General features: G+C 48.2%; 5 protein-coding genes across 5 annotated transcripts; all 5 read left to right on the top strand.

Annotated features, from left to right (window-relative positions):
• Positions 1 to 2,645: 2,645 nt before the first annotated feature.
• On the top strand, positions 2,646 to 4,559 carry MIND_00307400 (uncharacterized protein; the record flags this gene model as incomplete). Its single annotated transcript, XM_037359932.1, has 2 exons — positions 2,646 to 4,404; positions 4,468 to 4,559. The coding sequence occupies 2 exons, from the start codon at positions 2,646 to 2,648 to the stop codon at positions 4,557 to 4,559; spliced, it is 1,851 nt and encodes a 616-aa protein (XP_037222817.1).
• Positions 4,560 to 5,003: 444 nt separating this feature from the next.
• Positions 5,004 to 6,784, top strand: MIND_00307300 (uncharacterized protein; the record flags this gene model as incomplete). The annotated part of the gene is made up of 5 exons (XM_037359931.1): positions 5,004 to 5,370; positions 5,419 to 5,472; positions 5,520 to 5,888; positions 5,932 to 6,304; positions 6,358 to 6,784. 5 exons carry the CDS (start codon positions 5,004 to 5,006, stop codon positions 6,782 to 6,784), a joined length of 1,590 nt encoding a protein of 529 aa, XP_037222816.1.
• Positions 6,785 to 7,058: 274 nt separating this feature from the next.
• MIND_00307200 (uncharacterized protein) lies at positions 7,059 to 8,127 on the top strand (the record flags this gene model as incomplete). The annotated part of the gene is made up of 4 exons (XM_037359930.1): positions 7,059 to 7,175; positions 7,232 to 7,315; positions 7,369 to 7,695; positions 7,759 to 8,127. 4 exons carry the CDS (start codon positions 7,059 to 7,061, stop codon positions 8,125 to 8,127), a joined length of 897 nt encoding a protein of 298 aa, XP_037222815.1.
• A 3,587-nt stretch (positions 8,128 to 11,714) lies between these two features.
• On the top strand, positions 11,715 to 13,933 carry MIND_00307100 (uncharacterized protein; the record flags this gene model as incomplete). Its single annotated transcript, XM_037359929.1, has 6 exons — positions 11,715 to 12,044; positions 12,098 to 12,473; positions 12,518 to 13,048; positions 13,097 to 13,132; positions 13,184 to 13,292; positions 13,339 to 13,933. 6 exons carry the CDS (start codon positions 11,715 to 11,717, stop codon positions 13,931 to 13,933), a joined length of 1,977 nt encoding a protein of 658 aa, XP_037222814.1.
• Positions 13,934 to 17,358: 3,425 nt separating this feature from the next.
• On the top strand, positions 17,359 to 19,990 carry MIND_00307000 (uncharacterized protein; the record flags this gene model as incomplete). The annotated part of the gene is made up of 5 exons (XM_037359928.1): positions 17,359 to 17,578; positions 17,829 to 18,159; positions 18,215 to 18,339; positions 18,958 to 19,074; positions 19,203 to 19,990. The coding sequence occupies 5 exons, from the start codon at positions 17,359 to 17,361 to the stop codon at positions 19,988 to 19,990; spliced, it is 1,581 nt and encodes a 526-aa protein (XP_037222813.1).
• Between the last annotated feature and the right edge of the window lie 119 nt (positions 19,991 to 20,109).

The following is a 20,109-nucleotide window of genomic DNA, read 5'->3' as shown; positions in this document are numbered from 1 at the left end:
AGATTAGATAAGCAAATTCCACCTGTTTGATTGAACTCGATGTACTTATTCCTCCATAATCAGTCCTTACGGCGACAAGACACTGACATGGACTGACTGCCGACTGCAGAGATCCACTGCTGGCATGACATGTTCTCTGAATGTTCTAAGTACTTATCTCTTGCGTACTCAGGCTGGAATATTCCTTAGCATTATATTATACGATTCAGAGTATAATGCATTCAGACTCAAGGAGTACTACACTCAAGCGGCTATATGCATTACATATGCATACTTGAAGCTCACGTTCAAAGAACCTTTTCGATCAATTTTCGATGCAAACCTGATCGCGAATCGTGATCAGATCAAACTGTTCTCATCATGTTCTCACGTGCAGCACTTTTGACACGAGCTGTTTTTCTCCTTCATCATCTTGACGATTGTTGTTTTTGGGATGGAATCTTGCCTAAAATGTGGCGTCCCCACCCTAGGACGACCTTTTCAACTGCCAGAACCGGCGGAGGAGGATCAGTTTATGCAATTTTTGTCGTCCAACGAGCCTCCGGGGGACGTAGTTTTGCCACTACTTCAAGCATCGTCGGCAGAAACGGATGTTCTACTCTCGCAGATCGACTCCTATAGCGCTTACTTTCTTGATCGACTTACAGAGCTTCAAAACAGACGTGCTGCACTGGAGGCTCGGCGGGAAATCCAGAAAATGGTACTTTCACCGTTGCGACGCGTCCCGATGGAGGTTCTAGCTAGCATCTTCCATTTCTCACTTGATTCAAAGTTCCGTGAAAGCTCATGGAGCATCAATACGACACGAACTCGTTGGAGTGTACTTGATGCACCATGGGTTTTCAGTCATGTCTCACGCTCATGGCGGGCTGTTGCGCTGGGAACACCAACATTGTGGAACCGAATTACTTGCTATCCCATTCCCCATCCTCGACTTTCCGTTTCCGCTGTTTATCCTCTTCAAATGCTGCAAACACAACTCGAGAGGGTGGGAAAGACGACACCACTCATGATTGCTTTCACTGGAATGCAATTGGCTTACTGGGAGGAAGGCGAAATCCATTACCAGGGAGAGCTTCTCGCAGCTTTAGTTTTGCGGGCCGAACAATGGCAAGAAGTGTACTTGGGCATTCGACCCAGAGCTCTTGCCACCTTAGAGCAGCTGCGCGGTCGGCTGGGCTCTCTCAAGCGATTGTGGTTACTGTGTGCTCCAGAAGATGCTCATACTGTTGCTTCTCTAAGTTCCCTGACTTTCTTGCGAAACTCTCCAGCCTTGATAGATGCTGGGGTTGAAGGTGATTGCTCGCCATTCGCTCTAGGAATGGGCAATGTACCATTTTTGCCTGTCCATCAGTTGACACGTTATGATATGGTCTGCTCTTGGCCGGTACATGCTGTGCTTCTTGCTCAAACTGGCGCGCAGCTGGTAGAAGCCCGTATCTTGCTGCCCTCGACCGATGCTTATACCTCATGGCCAGTCAATTGGCGGGCGGGGACTATTTCTCAATCATCTGTCATATGCCTCCCTGCTTTGGCTCGTCTATATATCACCCACCTCGACATTCTCGATTGCATTGAAACACCCAACCTGAGAAAAATTAGCCTGCAGCCCTACTCGTATGCTTCCGGACGGATGATCAGTCAGTCTCGGTCGATACGTTCTTGTCATGGGATACTCGAAGATCTTCATTTCTCTGGAGAATTTGCATCCCTTGCGGTGCCGGACATGCTGAGGCATATAACGTCCCTCCGAGAGCTCAAAATCACCTTAACAAATGTCCTTTCTGAAAATGCTTTCCGCAATCTTTTGTCAGGTTTAACGTTCCACCCTGAGGCTCCCGACGAGACCCTTGGCAAACAGTTGCGTGGTATTCACTTCAACGAGTTGCACCACGACGGAATCGCCACTGTGTATGGTGACATAATCAAAATGTTGGAATCGCGGCGCAGTCATGAAGGCACCCAATCCATTTCAATGCTTGTACGGGCAACGATCATTAACAGTGAGATGTTCTCCGTACCCAAGAGCACCTGGACCACCTTCAACAAGCAGCTGAAGCAGGCCCAAGAATTTGATTTCCAAGCCCTGAGCGGATCCAGTTTTCAGAAGGAGTGGACGTTTGGGGCAAACTGGCATGTATAGGATGGCGATGATGTGGAGATACCATCGGTGATTTGAGACGGCATCATTCACAAAGTCGAACCGTGTCGAAATCTTGTTGAACGTTAGTTTTGGAGTCGAATAAAGGAAACGCTTGGCATGAGGATTCGAATCAGTTTGGTGGAACAAGTTCTTACTTACAAGTTCAACTGAGCTCTGAGTCCTTGTTGAATTAACGTGTTTATTGCAAGACAATGCGAGTTGACTTCGTTCACAACCACGTCAAATGATTTATGAAGAAGAGAGCCAAGATTGATAAAAATGGAGCGTAAGAGGAAAGTCCGTTTCGAATTTCATTCTCTGATGGCGCTGTGACCACTCTTTCTTCCGCACCCTTCATCTAGCTTGTCTCTTGATCCAGAATCAGCGTCTTTCCTTTGGGCTCTCCCAACGCCCTTCACCACGAGACTGAGCCTTGCGAGGTACTCGGCGGGTGGACCCATTACTCGACGTGTTTTGAAACGGTTGCTTCAAACCCGTGACAATGCAGAGTCCTCTTTTGCACCAGGTTTCGTCTCTTCGTGATTCGCTTCTTTGCGAGGCACCGAGTCACCATCCATACCCGGGTCCGAGCCTCTCAGACGGGCTGCGTCCTCGCTTAGCCATTCCTCCGCCGCTTTCCAGCCTTCGTCCCGACAACGGCAGTATTCTCACCTCCACCCTCCTCGACGTTGGAAATACCAGCTCTTTTTCCGACACTCAGCCGCTTTCTAAATCAGATCAGGACCTGGCACACTATCTCGCTACTTCAAATCATGTTCTCGATGGATCAATGCAGAGAGATTCGACAATGCTGAGCAGCGATTGGAGTGTTCATTCCATTGGGTCCATGTTTGAACGTGGGGGAGACCACCACCAGCAATCATGGGGTAACCTTGATCCCTCTCCTCCAACACCCTTGACGGCCGTGTCACCGTTGGCTGGCAATGCACTGAAATTGTACAGTCCACATGCAGATTACTCGCTACACCAAGCTCGCCGCAGCTCTTGGTCATCTTCTTCACAATCTCTATCCAACCCAGCATCGCGTCGGGGCTCCGTTTCTTACCAGTCGCCCGTCATTCCTGAATCGCGGAGAAATTCCATGTCGTATCAGCATTCTCCAGCGCCAGGTCTCCCGCCGCTTGGTCACCCTTTACCATCGTCCCTTCTCCGCGTCAATGTCAATACATCGCCTCGAATTCCGATCTCGCCTCATCTACAGCCCCAAATTCTACCCGCCAGAACTTCGGTCTGTGTAGAGCCTGGTTCGGTTTCGTTGGAGTTGGACGGCGAGGCAGATCATGGTTCGAGCTATCCAGAAGAGGAGCGTTTCGTCAATCTCTCTGATTTGTATTCGCATTCAGAGCCGACCGAGGGTCGTCGCAAGATGGTCCTTCGTTCTCCTCCAGCTTCTAAAAGCTCCGCGTCCGTTGTCGTTTGCGATTCGTCAAGTCCCAGAGGCCTGAAACGTCCAGCGGAGGCAGATGACCTGGAACAACCTTCAAAGCGCCATTGTGATAGCGACAAAGATAAGCGCAGGGCGGTCGGCGAAGAAGATTTGGAGAGTGCTGTTTCAGACGACGAGTCCTACGAGTCGGAGGTCTCAGATGATGAAGAGTATGAAGACACCGATGACCAAGAATTCATTCCTGGCCGTCGTTCTACCTCTCGTCGCACCGCTCGTCGCCGTGTCAAGCAGGAGCCTGATGATGACTATATCTTGGGACCGAGAGCGCAGCGAATGAGGGTTGGAAAACGAACTGGAAGTGCTGCTGCTGCCTTGAAGGCATTGACAGCGCTTGCATCGGGAGAAAGAGAGTCCATTTCAGTCCCTCCCCCCTCCCGTCTAGCTCCTTCCAGCCAGGCAGACAACGCTCCCGAAGGTTACCCGACCTCTGCGTATTTTCCTCCCTTGCCTAGGATCAAGCAAGACTATGCTCGCTTCCCCCCTCTCAATCCATTGAGCGGTATAAAAGGCCCGGAACCAGTGTATGCGACTCGCTCTGTTTCTGCCTCCGCCTCCGCCTCCGTCACTTCTTATACTTCCATCGCCGAAACTACCAGCCGTACAGCAAGAGGTGCTATCTCCGTGCCAGTGCCAGTGCCCAACCTGACGAAGAAAAGTCGCGGACGCCGAGTACCTATATCGGAAGACCAACAGGAGCGGCCTTTTATATGCCCAGCCGATGGGTGTGGAAAACGCTTTGTGCGCGGAGAACACTTGAAGAGACATGTCAGAAGCATCCACACACATGAAAAACGTAAGTCGTGACCTTAGAGTCAGCAGCATCAATCGACTCGGACTCTAATTTTTTCGCACTTAGCACATATCTGCCCGTACGAAGGATGCGGCAAGTCATTCAATCGACGTGACAACCTCGCACAGCACTCAAGGATCCACTTTGACGACAAATAACGTCTTCCTCCATGGCCCAACCACTCAAAGAATACTCTAAGTCATTGACGCCTCGACGTCCTATTCCTCTTGTATCTACACACTTACTACCACTATCTCTCCTCTCAGCCAAGTTTCCTCATTAAACAGGCTTATTATATCGTACGAATTCGTTAAAGTAAAGTAACATGTCTAGCAGTCCAAATGACCAGTTGCCGCAACCTGAGGTTTGATGAACTGATGTGCCGATGCCTCTTCGTTTCCGTTCCTTTCTTCCAACTTTCTTCCTTGGTTTTCGAACAACTTCTATGCACACTGGACTGGAAGACAAGGAAGTGGAAGTACTTCCGAGACATGCCTACTCCTAAGCCACATCTATAAGATGGCGTTTAGGAACAGGTCAGGGTCAAAATTACTCCATCCCCCCACCTTTTGGCGACGGGTTTGTTGTCTCCTCCGACGAAAATGCTGCTCGTCAACCGCACCTTCTTTTTCCGCTACTCTTCACCTTTACGGGCATTGGTGACGTTTTCAGTCGTGGCCTATCTATTTTACCTGGTGTCAACACTGTCGGGCTACGTTTCTCAAACACCGGCTCCGAGGGAGAGGCCAGCCATAATCCAAATGAAGGAGGAGAAATGGAAACAACAGCATGGTCAGGATGTACCGGCCGGGCTGTCGGTGCAGATTTTGACGGTCACGACTACGTTTGTGGAAGTGCAGACGAAGACGAGGACTGTCCAGGCGCCTCAAGCAACGGTGACGAAAGAGGTCATGATCAAGCCTAAACCGAAGCAGTTGTTGAGAGGGCTTCCGACTGAATCATTTCAAGGTGTGTGGTTGGCTGCTTCATCATTTCGAGGACTAACATGGGCGGAAGATAATCTGTTACCAGAGGTGCAGTACGTTACATCGTGGACGGGTAGCGGTTTCAGTGAGTACCTTGACCTTCTCCAGAAAACATACTAATATTCTGACTAGCGAACGATGTTATGACATTCGTCAGTGATTTTCCATTTCCTGTCGATTTCTCTCTCATCCATTTGAAGATTAATCTCATTTATCTCGGATTACTAACGCAACGAGTACCTGTTCTCCCCCATTTTGCACCAACACACGTCGCCGTCAATCTAGGGGGAACGCATACTGGTCCAGGAATTGACTTTGGAGAGGTCTTCGATATTCCACGATATGTCGAGTTGACCAGCCAGCCCTTATTGGAGTGGTGGCAAATCAAGGATCGTAAAAGCACTACCCTTGATCCGCTGGGTTGTTGGAATGTTTGGGAGTCTGTGAGCCCGATGAACAAAGGACCCCATTGGACCGAAAGCCCATATCGGCTAAACTTGGGTATGATTCGCTTTCCCCCCATGAATCCGCTCAGCGAATGCAGATGTTTCGTATGTGACTGCACCGAGCTGGATCAAACATGCTCCGGAAGATCCAGAGAATTTGCACACCCGTTTCGCGGCCCTCATGTCACTTGGATTCCCCACTCGGCGCAACAAATCCTTGATGGCAGCGTCAGAGTCTCCTCAGCCAGACGATCATATGCTCTGCTTCGACAACATGTATTGGGCCTGCGATCTTGAGCCACATGATATGGTGGAGGACTGGAGTGCTTCTTGGAGACTGGTCGGACAATATTTGCATTGGACGCCCAAGATCGAGGGCTTGGCGGACATGTACCTCAGACATGCCTTTGGCATCTCGAGTAGAACCCCAATTCCGCCATTCATTGCCATCCACGTCAGACGGGGCGACTTGTATGTTGTTTTAATGACCTTTCTTCTTCTTGCATACTAATTTGTGTTCGTAGTGCTGACGCATGGCGGTGCGAAAATGCTCCGACCGAAGAATGCTTTGCCCCGATTTCTGCATATGCTCGGAGAGTTAATGCTATGAAAAGGGAAATACTCGAGACCAAGGGGATCACCGTCAAGCACGCCATGCTTTTGTCCGACGAAGAGGACGAGAACTGGTGGAGGCAGGCAATGGGGACGTATGGCCCTGAAGGTTGGGCACGGGCCAACCACGTCGAGCTGGAAACGGCGAAGATGTATGGAGCCTGGTATCCAATCTTGATTGACGCGGCGATTCAGAGCCATCGGATGTCGATGGGTATTGTGGGCACGCATACGTCCACTGTGTCGATTCTGGCGGGCAAGAGGATCGGTAGCTGGAACAATGGGGCGCCGGTGCAGTTTGTCAAATGGGGGAGGTGGGGACCGGACGACGGTATGTAAAAATAACATTCGTTTTTTGTATCGATAGGCTACTCAAAATTACTAATTTTATGGCGTCGGGCCTTTCGAAGGAACCTCTAGTATATTCTTAGCTGTCTAGCACCCGCCTTGAGGCTCGTTTCCGAGGGAAAGCAAGGTGTACTTCCAAAAAAGGCAAATCACCCCGATCTCAAGATGGGTATAAAAGGGGACGCGTTCCGTCACAGCCAAACCCATCTTGCTTCCTAACCACGTCCTGGTGACGCGATTATCCTACTCTTCACACACCTAACAAATGTCTCAATTCACACAACTCCTCGCTATTGTTCTCGCCGCGCTCAGCGTCCAAGCCATCGTCGTGCCCACCCGCCGCGATGCCCCAGAACCTCGTCCTATTAAGAACGGTTTTGTGGTGCGTTTTCTCTTTTTATCCTTATTTTCCGTTTTATCCATTTTCCTTTTTATTAGAAACGACAAGCGCAAGTTGAGCTCGCAGCCGTCTCGTCATCGTCGCCGTCGCAGAGTTCAGTTCCTGGTCACGTTGATCTTATCGTGCGTCGTCGTTTTTTTGTCTTTTTCTTCTGTTTTTTGACCTGTTTTGGCAGACTTCTAACGGCCAAACGACTGGACATTTGCTCGCAGACTTTGCTCAAGGAAGATTTGACAGCTCGCCGGACACGTGGACTTCGCTGTATCTTGCGTCTCTGAACTCTGACAACACTCGAACTGCGCTCCAAGTTCCGACTGCAAACGGCACTCTTTGCGCGACATTCCAAAAGAAGACTTCATCGTCGTCAACCCCGAAGCCTCTTGGTCTTGCTGATTGCATCGACAATGGCGCAACTTCGACGACAAGCCAGACTTTTGCGTACAACAAGACTTCTGGAGTAATCACGCCTGTTTGGGGAGAAGATCCTGCTACAATTGGCGCTGTACGTTTTTTTTTCTTTTTCTTTTGGCCCAAATATGTTTTTGACTAAATTTCTTTTTAACAGGATACTAACCCGAATGACTATGCTGAACGTCGCCGTGACACTGCGCCGCCGCCGCCGCCAACGAGTGTGACGCTCAAGTTTATTGCTGACTCTGTTTCGTCTTCTTCTTCTTCGAGTTCTGCTGCTGGTGCTTCTGCGACGATATTCAACGCCCAAGTGCAATCTCCGCCGACGTCGTCGATCAGCAGCGCACAGTTTCTTCCGCCGCTGTCTTCAGCTTCCTCGTCAACAGTCGGCTCGGTTTCTTCGTCGACCAGTGACAGCTTCTCGAGCTCGTCCACGCCTTTGATGAGTAATCAAGCTTTGTCACCCAGCGCGTCAGTATCTCCAACTCCCGCAGCCGCAGGTCGTCGTCGTCGAAGACTTTAGAGATCTAATAGCGAACCTTTTTTTGTACAACTTTTGCATCCATTTAATTTTTTACTTCTTTTGACTAAAAATTGTTGCCCATATATAAGACTCAGCTGACTGAGATGCCAATTCACACGTCCCCTTTCTTACCCCACACTACCCCGCACTCTTATGTCTCTCCTTGTTGCACTCCGTGCCCGCTCTCCCATCATGCAGGTTGGAAAGCGCTTTGCCTCTGGCCATGGCGGGGAGTACAAGGTACAGTCTTGGCTGCCCATCGCTCGCCAATGTGACCACCCTGATTGGCCACATAGATCTTCCCATTCAACCACAAGCAAGCCGACTCCCATCCAGCCAAGTTTGCGCTCAAGTGTACTGCGTTTATGAGTGCGGGGTTCTCCATCCCTTTCAGCGCAATCTATTTCCGCTGGTGCGTGCCCCTCGACCCCGAAATCATCACTGGCACTGACTGTGTCTGCCTCAGGCACAAGAAGGGCGGGCTGAAGAACCCTTGAATGTTGTTTGACCACAAGTGTACCATAGATGTATCGCAATTTGGGAATTAACCAATGTTTCGTAAAACCAGTCACCAAACTCTACTGTACACGATGTGGTAGGGATCGTCTTAGACTTGTCTTGTTGTTGTACTGTGATTGCAGTTAGCAGGCTCCATTCGCCGTCGAAATCGATCACCTTGCTTTAGTAAGGTCCCCCCCAGGGTCACAACCTGGCACGAACGATCATGATCCATTGATGGGGACCTAGCCAAACATGTACAAATCAACCCGAACGCCCTGGGCCAAAAAACCCAAAACCTTCGATGAAACCTCGGTGAAAGTCTCTACGTAATATATATTACATAAATATCACCTGTTGTCACCTGTCGTCATTGACAGACCCTCGAAGACTCGAAGTCTCGAACCCTCGGTTCTGCTGAGGTGGCAAGGATATGCAGTAGTCTAGTAGTGTGCATGCTCATATATTTATTGGGTGTAGTCAGATTGCACCTATAGGTGATATAGCTCAAAATGGAAGCTATTATCTGATCTAATCAATTTGTGATGATGTGATGATGGGATAATGTCACAGCTCACAACGCGTCACAGCTGCATTTAGCTATCCTCAATAATGGTTGAAGAAATTTTAGGGTTATTATTCTACATTATGGAACCTGCCCTTTAATAGAAACAATTTAAATACCTGATCTATAATGACATGAAATTTATATAAAGATCAACTAATTGCAGAAACTGGGTGGTCTAGCTCAGAAACACCAAGGAATACACAGAAACATAACAGAATCCTGCTACTAGTGTATTCTGGAATAACAACGAGAGGCAGAGATAATATAATAACATTTCAGCAGATATGCTACACAACACAAGCTATTAATAGCAAAACTACTATGAAGAGTGTACTATACTGAAGTGTATCACTACAACTTGAACTGTCACATAATTATAACACACCTGCATGCAGCACAACAATAATGCCCTAAGCATTATGTGTTACACAGACTTGATACCACAACAATAAAGGCTAAAGTAAGATTTAATAACAGTTTAGAGCTTGACTGTCACAATGTCTCTAGAAGAATGCAAAAATATTAATTAGCTAAGAAACTTTCCAAAATAGACCAGATCTGGCAAGTGTAATCATGATGCACCTGCCCTTTATTGACAAGCCTTGTGTTGTATATTACACTTACAATGTATGTAATAGACTACATGTTATGTGTTATATCAAGGGGGAGAAAGAAAAAAAATTATATAAAAGAAAATTAAAGACTCACAGCTGGACTGACTGACCATAACATGCATGACAATTGCCTATTTAGGCAGGTGTAATTACAGGATTGACTTACCAAGAACTAATGCACATAAACTGTTGTACTATGGCCAATAGTTTTTTGACACAAGAAAAAATTTAGGGATAAAGCTGGTCATTTTTTAGCATAAAAACTGAAGATGAACCTTAAATATCAAATTTATCTACTAATTCAATATGGCATTTGTATAAAGGAAAAGAAAAAAAAAACTAGAGATAAATCTTGAATAAATCTGGACATTTATCTGAAAGAAAGACCTGGGGTTATTCTGCTAGATAAAGCTACAGAAACATGTGCTATTCAATACACAAGTTTATCTGTATCAGAGGAACCTCAGGTTTTTTTTTTACAGATCAATAACCAAATATATCTAAGATTTATCCTAGGCTTTTCTTCCTTTGTAAAAATCACAGATTGCATAAGTAAATATATGTGGCATTTATTAGACAATTTTGCTTCAAGTTTCTCTTTGTATCAAAAGCTACTATCTATATAGCAGTCTCAAGAGGTTGGTGGGATCTTTATCAAGTAACCATTATTAGCCATATGCATGACCTCCTCCCTCCTATATTAGGATATACCTCCCAGATATGTAGATAGTGATTATATCACAAGCTATCAAGACTGCCACCAGCTCTTCTTTCTATGCCAGTGCTGTAGGCAGTCAGAAGTGGTTATCACCAGCACCTCTTTACATGATAACATCTTTGCAACCCATTGATGACTTATATACATCCTGTCACACCAGCCTTACATGACTTAACTGCTATACTAATATTTGGAATAAGAAGAATTACAAACCAAGAAAAAGAGGTGTAGTTAATATAATATAAGACTATTAAACATATAGGAACTACCAGACTATCCAGAGTTTCCTCAATGCCCTTGAGCCATCATCTTGACTATAATGTCCAAATGGAGACATACCAAAGTCACATGCCTGCTCATGGCTGCTTGATAGAGTAATGTCTGTGTCTATGGCTCAGAGCATAATTATTCAATAAAAGATTTTTGCAGTGCCCACACAGCCACTTGCCTGCATTTCGCAGCCAGCAGGCAGTCATCACATTAAATTCATATACATTTACATGACCAAAATATGAATTTCTGCCATTATGCAATTGCCAGCTGTTTTTATATATAAGACAAGTATGAATGTCTGTGTCTATAACATGGGTGAAAATTTAATTGCCATGCCACCAGCTGGAAGCCACAGCTGACAGGGTGGTCATATGTGTGAAATTCATGTACATCCACATGACCAACTCGTGACTTTCTGTCAATGCCAGCATGATAGTGTTTTCATATATAAGATCCTGCTGACCTCTAGATCTGGAGCAGTCTTATCACACAAAAAATAGAGAGATAATTCTGGAATTTCTTCTTGCCTTTCTGCTATAACTTTCCCAAAAAAAGGGGGGATTTCTAGATTAGCCCAGTCTATGTTAATACACTCTAATACAGTATGTACTATACAAACTTAGCATTCTAAGAAAGGAATCTGGTACTAAGGAGATGCCAGTACAGTAGTTATCTGACTTTTGTAACTTGAAAAAAATTATTATAATAGTGTACATTTATCCAAAAAAAAATAGAGCAAAAGCGGGATAAATGCAGATTTGGCTACATACTTACTCAAGCAAGGTGTTTAGGCTGGCCACTTGGCCAGCACCTAGTCTTGACACGTCGGGTCACAACGACCGTCACGCCAGATGCTCTTTGCCTCTCGCCACCACTTTTCTCTCTATTTTTTTTTTCAATCACTTCAATAATCAACATGCCCGCCCGCCGCAGTCGGCGGTTCGAAATGGCCCGCGCGTTTCAGACACTCTCCGCTGAGGAACTTGCCTCAATCGACGAAGACATCGACAAGGCAAAACTGTATGACCTTGACAAGCATTGCTCGCAGGTGCTGGAACTAGACGCTTTGAAGGACACAAATTATGCTGGTAGGGACGAAATGCGTCGTATCCTGGAGGAGAATATTCAGGAAGATGTCAACACCGAGTGGATGCTCCAGATGGATTTGATTCTCAAGCTCGTGTTTAGCTGCGGCTATCGGCCTGGAGCTCTTGGACTGTCAGGAGATCGGTCTGTGAAGTGGGAGGTGTGTTATTGAAACTATATTCAGCGTCGCGCACACGTTGACTCTCCGTTTAGGACATCCAAATTTCTTGCTCAAATTCGCTCAATTTCCGCACCGTGATCACCAATTCAACCCTCCAAGACCGCCCCAATATTCCACACAACAGGCTTGTACTTCGACTTGAAAGCCCGAATAGACCAGAGAACGTCGTCTTCGACATCGCTATTCCTCTCCTTTGCCTAGCATTGCTCAGAAACGGTATCAAGAACATCAAGACCCTGGATCAGCTTATAGCTTGTAATTCTGGCAACATCGAGTGGGAAAGCAAGTTTGTGCACCAAGCGGTTTTATTTGCTGGTGGGGACCAAGGGTGCATCCAGGACGAGGTCATGACGGCACAAGATGTGGAAGATGTGCTTCGTGTTGCTGGGCGACGTGTTGGCTTTGAAGGTATGCAACACGATTTCCCCAAATTCCACTCACAAGTGTCGTAGACTTTTCGACTTATCTACTTCGTCGCAATCTTGACCAGTCTGCATTCCCTCTGGGCATGATCTCTGTAGGCGAGGCACGAAATCTCATCTCTCGCAGCAATGGCACTTTTCGCGTCGGCGCGCAGCCAGAACATCTCAAACGAAGGAATCGCATTGCTCCTTACTCTGTCCCGTTATCCAAGACTGGTTTTTCTGACGAAGAATGTCGTGAACACCCTGACTGGATCACATTCACCCAACAGCCCGAATACCGGTTGCGCGAACAGAAGCTGGCTGAGTTGAAAGCCATCGTTGACGAAGGACTCGCCAAATGCCGCTGGAATTCCACAGCAGCGATCATCACTCGGTTTGAGCGGGAACTGCGGAATGAACCGCACTATACGACGGCGATCAAGAACTATCGAAAGCAACATGAACTGCATACCAGCTTAATTCGGAGCAAGCTGAGTACGATCCGGGAGCTGCTTCGTCAAACTGCCAACGACAAACAACTGCAAGAACCTTCTGTCCCGTTGGAAATTGTTGCAACGCGTACTTCCTTCCCTTTTCTTATGTTTTCAACGTTTTAACCCTGCTTAGCCCCGGTTGCATCTGGATCGAATCTCAAGGATCAAGGTTTAAAATTTCTCTGTTGTGTTTGATCTGTCTAAAACTGAGCTTTGCTAGACGAAGACGTGGCTGTAGAGAACCTCATTGACATGAATTGGGAGGAAATCAACGAGAGGGTGGGCTCAGGAGAAGAAAACATTGTGGAGATCAGAGCGGCGTTGATGAAGTAAGTGAACGCATACTGGAAGAAAGCTGCGCTGATGCGTTTACAGGAAGCTTTTTCAGTGTGGCGTCAGACGCTGTAACAAGTGTCAATGCGACCCAACGACGTCTGAAGCAGATAAGACCAAAGTGTACACATACGACGACGTCGAGCAGCACGAAAACCAACAGGACTTCCATCATCCGAAGAATCAGTGTCTTCGCTGGTTCCATACACACAAAACATGCTTTTTGTGCACCAGGGACGGCGAGACAGTCGGCTTGGGCTCCGCTTCCTCCCACCGCCGCCATCTCCGCGACGTCCATTCCGAAGATTCTAGACTTGGGCACGCACCTGCGATCAACCTCATCCCGGTCTCGTTCCCCGACTGGTACTTGACTCCAGAAGAATACGCAGCAAAGGAGAAGGCATGGGCGGCGTGGGTCAACAGCATACCCTTTCCGGAGGGCTACATCCAGACGGAGGAGGAGATGTGGGAGAGATTGAAGGACATTCGGGTTCCAAAGGTCGACATTAGTGGCATGGACATTTCCCAGTACATCGACGTTCGCAAGGTCAACGAGGCTTACAAGAAACGAGTCCGGTTGAGCAAAGCCGAATTCCAGTGGGTGTATGACGGACCATCGTACGAGTATGAACATTAACAACATCGATGAACTTTGTATTGTAGCTATAGCAGCATCGACAGAGCAAATGATAATACGACGAATAACAAGTGTGAAGTACATTAGGCAGAGTTCCAAGAAGAACAAAAAAGAAGCCGTAAGCAATCCTTGTCGATCATCGTTAATGGACCTGCCACCGTAACAGGCTCTGTTGCTGGTACAATGGGCTCTTTATACACTCGTCCTGCCAGGAAAATAGAGTCAGCCTCAGGCTCACTCGGGCATCCGCGTCCATCAAGGGAGTGTCATACTCATATGGCGGCAAGGGTTTTGTCTCTTTCGACATACTGTCACTGGCACTACTCCGCGAAATCGAGTCGAGGGGGGTTTTGTAATTACACAGACTATGGGATTTGTAATGTCATTGCAGGCTTGTGGTTCAAGTTCAACTTACGTTGGCTGCAGGTTTTTTTTTGGCCAATTGCTTATGCAGGGATACAGTATGGTCAGTACCAGCTTACCGTATGTTGGCCACTTCAGAGCACTAGTAAAGACACAAATATAAGCAGCACTCACCACTGGACAGCTTGGTGCGACGTTCAAGTTGTTGTCACGGAATATAGTGCACGTGATGAGAACATGTACCATTAATACCTCCGTAAAATTAGTGGCAATATGTCCAAAATAAATGCTTTTGGGAGTCAGTAGTTTGAGTCAAGGAAATATTTGTTTCGGAAGAATAATTTGAAGTCAGTTGCCTGGAACTCTTTGATGATAACTGATGGTGATGCGTATTGCCTAGCAACAGTCTTCCCCTTGGCAACGGAGCAGGTTTGGCTAAGGCGACGCAAAATAAGTAGGCATTCAATAGAACGTTCAGTCGTAACCATATATCTTCAGCTAGCAACAACGGCCGCCTGGCGAAATGGCATCGCGTCTGACTACGAACTTGACCACTTCAAGGGTTTCAAGATTTGGTATCAGGAGATTGCAGGTTCGACCCCTGCGGTGGTCATTTTATAGCGTTTTACAACGTTCCAAGTCGTTTTCCTGGAGTTGGGGAGGCCCCGGGAATATTTTCCAGCGATTTTATAGAGTATTTTCAACTTTTCTCACTTTTTACTCTTTGCTTTTCTAAAATTTCTTTTTTAGGCCATCCCACAATACCCTCCGAGCTGCCTGACAGTGGACCCATGTTTCTAACGCGTGTTTTACGCTTGCCGGGACCGCGATTGAGGCTGCATCACTGCCATCAGCGCTAGTTAAATTTCTCTTTGAAATGATCAAGTCGATCTTCAATTGGTCCCCAGGACGGACTATGGGAGTGTTCTCTATCTCAAAATACCCTCAGGTGGGTTGGTTGTAGATCAGGATTTCATAGAGGGTCACCAACATCACGTACCCTTCATTTGCGCACCATTTCACGCGTATTCCCTCATGTAAATCGTGCTCACATGAAGTACTACCGATATGATTTCAGATGGGTTGATTAGATTAGTGGCGCGTCCGTTCCTTAAGAACGGCGCTTGGCACAGACTAAGAGCGGCTGCCAAGTTGCCTTTGCATTGCCTCCACCTTCGCATCGGTACATCCCGTGGCCTCCTGTTGCCTCCGTGTGCCAGAAAGAGAAATATGCCTTCTTTGGTCGTTCATATCAGATTTGTTGCGATGTACAGGCTGATGCGGCCAGGGGTGTGGAGTAATACTAGATTAGAGCGAGAAAAGCCTCTGAAAGGAATGACCCACTCAGAGACCACACTTGATGTCGCCGATGAGCCTAGTTGTTGGACTAGCTTCGGAGAATCGACTCGGAACCAGATCATGACCCTGAAGCCTCGATCCGCCACGACAATCTTCAGATAGCAAGATTGTTGATACAGGGGGTTGAGTTATCGCCAGTTACAGTGTCACTCAACGATACATGAGTTGACGGACAGGTCTAATAATGAGAGCAGTGTTGGTCTGATTCACTTGAATCTGACGCTGTTCGGACAAAGGATTAACAAGCATATGCCAGATACTCTAGCTATCGCTGACCCACTTTATAAAGCACGGCCAGTGTCAATATACTTCGGTGCTTGGGCTGCTTGGGGCTGCAGTGGATTGTAACGTAGAAGCCTTCAATTTTTTTCCGTTCCTTGTGTCGTCTCCGAGGGTTTGTCGTCGGTGATAAAGATTTCCTTGTTTCCGGATGGTGTGTAAACTCGATGTATTCTTGTCGTTGGAGGGCTTCATAAAAAGCTTATCTTTGCGGAGATAGTATGAGCGTGGATTTCGAGGCAGGACAGTCGGGAGGCCGTTCAGACGAAGACCACCAGACGTTTGAGTTTTGATACGAATCCGTCCTAGTGAGCAATGAGCGATGCGAGCGGGTTGAGTTCTTGGTCGAGAGGGGTCTCAGTCGGCCGATTTGTTTTTCAAGTGACGTTATGACGTCGGCCGGCCATGCGTGGGTGCACATTTTGGAAGCGAGAGTTCTTCGAGATTGCATCCTCCGAGTTGAGCATTGACTAGTGACGCGTATGGTCTTCAATATTTATTACAGGCTGGTTTCTTGCTCCTCCGTTTGAGGAAAAGTTCATGTATGGAGGGCCAGCTGAGCTATTGAAGTCGCCCGACGGGGAGGTGCGACAGGATTGCCGGTTGTGAGGGGAGATCATCGCGGCTGATGATGGGAGTTGATTGAGATAACGGGGGAAGTCACCGCCGAGAAACATCTAGGGAGTGCAAGAAGACGAAGACGGAGACAACATGTAGTCAAGCAACGGTCTAGTGTAGAGGATTGTGCTTTGGCGCTCCAAGGCTTTGCCCGATTTTCTTTTACTTACTGTTTGAATCTTTGTTTGTTCCGTTGCCCCACACCCGATCCTAGGGACTATCTGGTTCCGGGGGTCTTCTTGATAATGAGGGTGAAACGCCGGACTTTGTCCAAAACTTTGTCTCTGACGTGTGAGATGCTGCTGCCAGGTTTTCTCTGGCGCTGGACCTCGTGCGTCTGTGTGATGCCAGTCGCCCGCTTTGGCATTGGGCTTGATTAGATATTGAGAAACGATTCTGTTCAAAAATTGTGTGGGGAGTCTAGAATGACACGTCGGCCGCGGCAACAGTCGCTGTCTGATTATTATTATTTTAATCAAGGTTGATTAGATCAATTGGCCCATGTCACGCCTCCGATGCGCTGGCGAGTGTTGAGTGCCGGGCCTCAAAGCCCCGACGAGAGGATACTCATGAGTGAGCACTGCTCGCGTTAGATAAACCGGAGGCTGGCACGGAAGAAGTCGGGCAACGGAAGAGGCTGAATCTAATCACGCAATGTCCGACAGGCGATTGGCTGATGGGTTATCTTAGATAAACACCCGCCTTTGCTGTCACCCACCTCTTTTTTCGGTGCACACAAGGAACGACACCGAGACACCCTCTTCCTCTTTACACTCTGCCCTACCTACTCCACTCCGGTCTTCACCATGTCAGCCATAGACATTGTAGCCCCTACCCCAGCTTCGACCCGCTCCCAAACCAACTCGGCCCAGCAAGCCTACCATTCAAAGACCGTTGTTGAGCCACCAAACCAGCCGCAGACTGCGTCTCCAGCCGTAAACCGGCCAATATGTGTCAACTGCGGTACAACAGAGACGCCATTATGGCGTAGGACACCAGACGGAAACCCCATATGCAATGCCTGCGGTGAGCTGTCTCTCCCCTTTCCATTCTCCAGCTTTGCTTTCTTTCCTATCGATTGGCGATGCCTAGAGGGTTGGTTTCACTGAGGCAGATCGGATGGAGCAGGGCATGCCCACAATGCATAGTCCACGATGCAGTCCCGTGTTGTTCCTTTCGCCTAGATTTCTTTCTTTCCCTTCGTGCCTCCTCCACTTGTCTCAAATGTCTATCCCATCTTCCTCCCCGATGCTGATGCCTGCTTTCCCCATTCCAGGTCTCTACCAAAAATCGCGCAATGCCCCGCGACCCGCCTCCCTTTCACCGCACAACCAAGCACAAGCGGCCCAAGCAGCGGCAGCAGCTGCAGCAGCTCAACAACAACAAAACGCCAACTCCCACCACCAGGGTGGCACGTGTCCTGGCGACGGTCGCTGTGACGGAACTGGTGGCTCAAATGCCTGCAATGGGTGTCCTACGTGGAACAACCGACTGGCTACTGACAATGCCAATTCGTCATCAGACGAGCAACAGCCATCTTCGGCTTCGATGCGCCAACTGCTCAATCCAACTCCACCTCCAGCCCGCAACTCGACCACGACCAGCCCGTCAGTTGTTCCCAAATTATTATCTATCCGTTATTGATGTGATTATCTATCATAGGAATGCGGCCGCCCCCGACTCTCCAGCAGCCAAAATCAACGCGTTGTCCTGTGGTAACTGTGGAACAAGCACAACCCCGCTCTGGCGTCGCGACGACGTTGGCAACAACATCTGCAATGCTTGTGGTGAGTCATAGCTTTTCTTTTCTTTTCCATTCTTCTTCCTCCCTCCCTTGACATTTTCTTGGTCGATCTCTTCTTTCTGTAAAAGGAGATGCCGCTTGTTTTTCCTCTGGCTGTGAACACCCACGGACACAGCCAGCGATGACAAGCGAGGGCTATCATCGCAGAAGTCCCTCCTTCCTGCATTCCTCTCCTCCTCCTTTCTCACTCCTGTTGTCTCTTGTGACGAACGATGTCATATCTGCATCATATCAGATTCGATTTCGTCTTATCTTGCAATGAGGCAAGAAGCGCACGAGGACAGCTTCCGCTAGCGAATATCGGATAAGATTCTTCCATTTAACGCAGCGTCGGCCCAAGCAGTGGAGTTGTCTCGGTTTTCCGCAGGGGGTCAATAGCCAGTCATTCGTCGTGGGCATACCTATGCAACGAGTGAAATATGGATAACCATTGGCCCTCGCACGACATCTAATCAGATTCCCTCCCTACTCGTCACACTCGCTCCTCCTTTCCCCTACCACGGAAAAACGAGTAGTCGGAGAAAGTGGGCTTGTCTCATTGTCTTCATTTGCTCGGCTTCTCGTCAGTTCACCAGGTTGTTAACCATGCATCCCATTATAGGTCTCTATTTCAAACTACACGGGACGCACCGTCCAACGTCAATGAAAAAGACGGTCATCAAGCGGCGCAAACGAGTTCCTGCAGCTGGGGGAAATGGTGGTCATGATGGGGCAAATGGTGAGTTCTTTTCTGCTTGCGACTGCGACGGTACATGCCCAGAGATGTCATCACCTCCGATCGGCTAGTGCATGTCCTCAGTCTCTCTCTTTTTTTAAATATTTGCATGCTAACTTGCGACATTCTAGCCATGAGCGACCAAGCTGCGGCTGAAGCACTTGTCGCTGTTGGGCGATCGCGGATGACTGGGTCGTCACCGAGACCACATCCAACAGATGACGACAATGAAGATGCCCCTCGTCGAAAGCGCGCTCGTCGTAAAGCTCCGGCCCCACTTCCCATTGAGGAAGACCAAAAAGACTTGGGAAAACGCACGTGGTTTCCCAGTCCCGCGCCGACCGGAACCCCCCAAAACTCTTTCGAACTGCCGTCAATTGGGAGTGCATTCCCTGGCTACATGCGTGGATCTAGTCTCAGTCGGTCCGCAACACCTAATCGGGTCGGCGCTGGTTCACCAGCTGCCGGGTACAATCTGCCTCCGGTCCGGTCATACCACGAAGGTTCTACTGGTGGGATACCGACAGTCGAGGAGCTCGAACGACACTACTTCTCTCTACATGAGCAGAGACGCAAAATGGAGGAGTTGTTGAGGGATACAGAGCGAATGATGGCTGGAGTCCGAAGGGGAATTGATGAGATGAGAGGCGTGACAATGGAGTCAAGCGCAAGGACTGAACCTGCTGCAAATGGCAGTGTAAATGGAAGCGCCAGTGCGAGCCCAACCAGCCATCACAGCAGCGCAAGCATAAATGGAGTCACTTCTCATGCTGAAGCACTTCCTTTGCGTGAGCGTGCTAGGAGTAACGAGCGCGCCAATGTTTGGCCGGTCAATGGCAATGGAAACCTCAATGGGTCCGCTAGTTCTCATGGGTCGCCTATCGGCAATGCCAACACCGAGGTCGCTGTGGCCGTCTAAATCTGGTCTCTCGTCTCTCTCTCTCTTTTGCTCATCTCCCACTGCTATCTCTCGCTGTCTCGATACTCTACATCTCCTCTCGGCTCGTCTTCGATCTGGATTATTTTGCTCTTTCAAGT

The sequence above is a fragment of the Mycena indigotica genome (genome assembly GCF_014461135.1).
Source record: "Mycena indigotica strain 171206Taipei chromosome Unknown Mind.scaff0003, whole genome shotgun sequence".
Classification (NCBI taxonomy): Eukaryota; Fungi; Basidiomycota; class Agaricomycetes; order Agaricales; family Mycenaceae; genus Mycena; species Mycena indigotica.
Note: the sequence above shows the minus strand (reverse complement) of the source record. Positions and strands in the feature narration are given on the sequence as shown.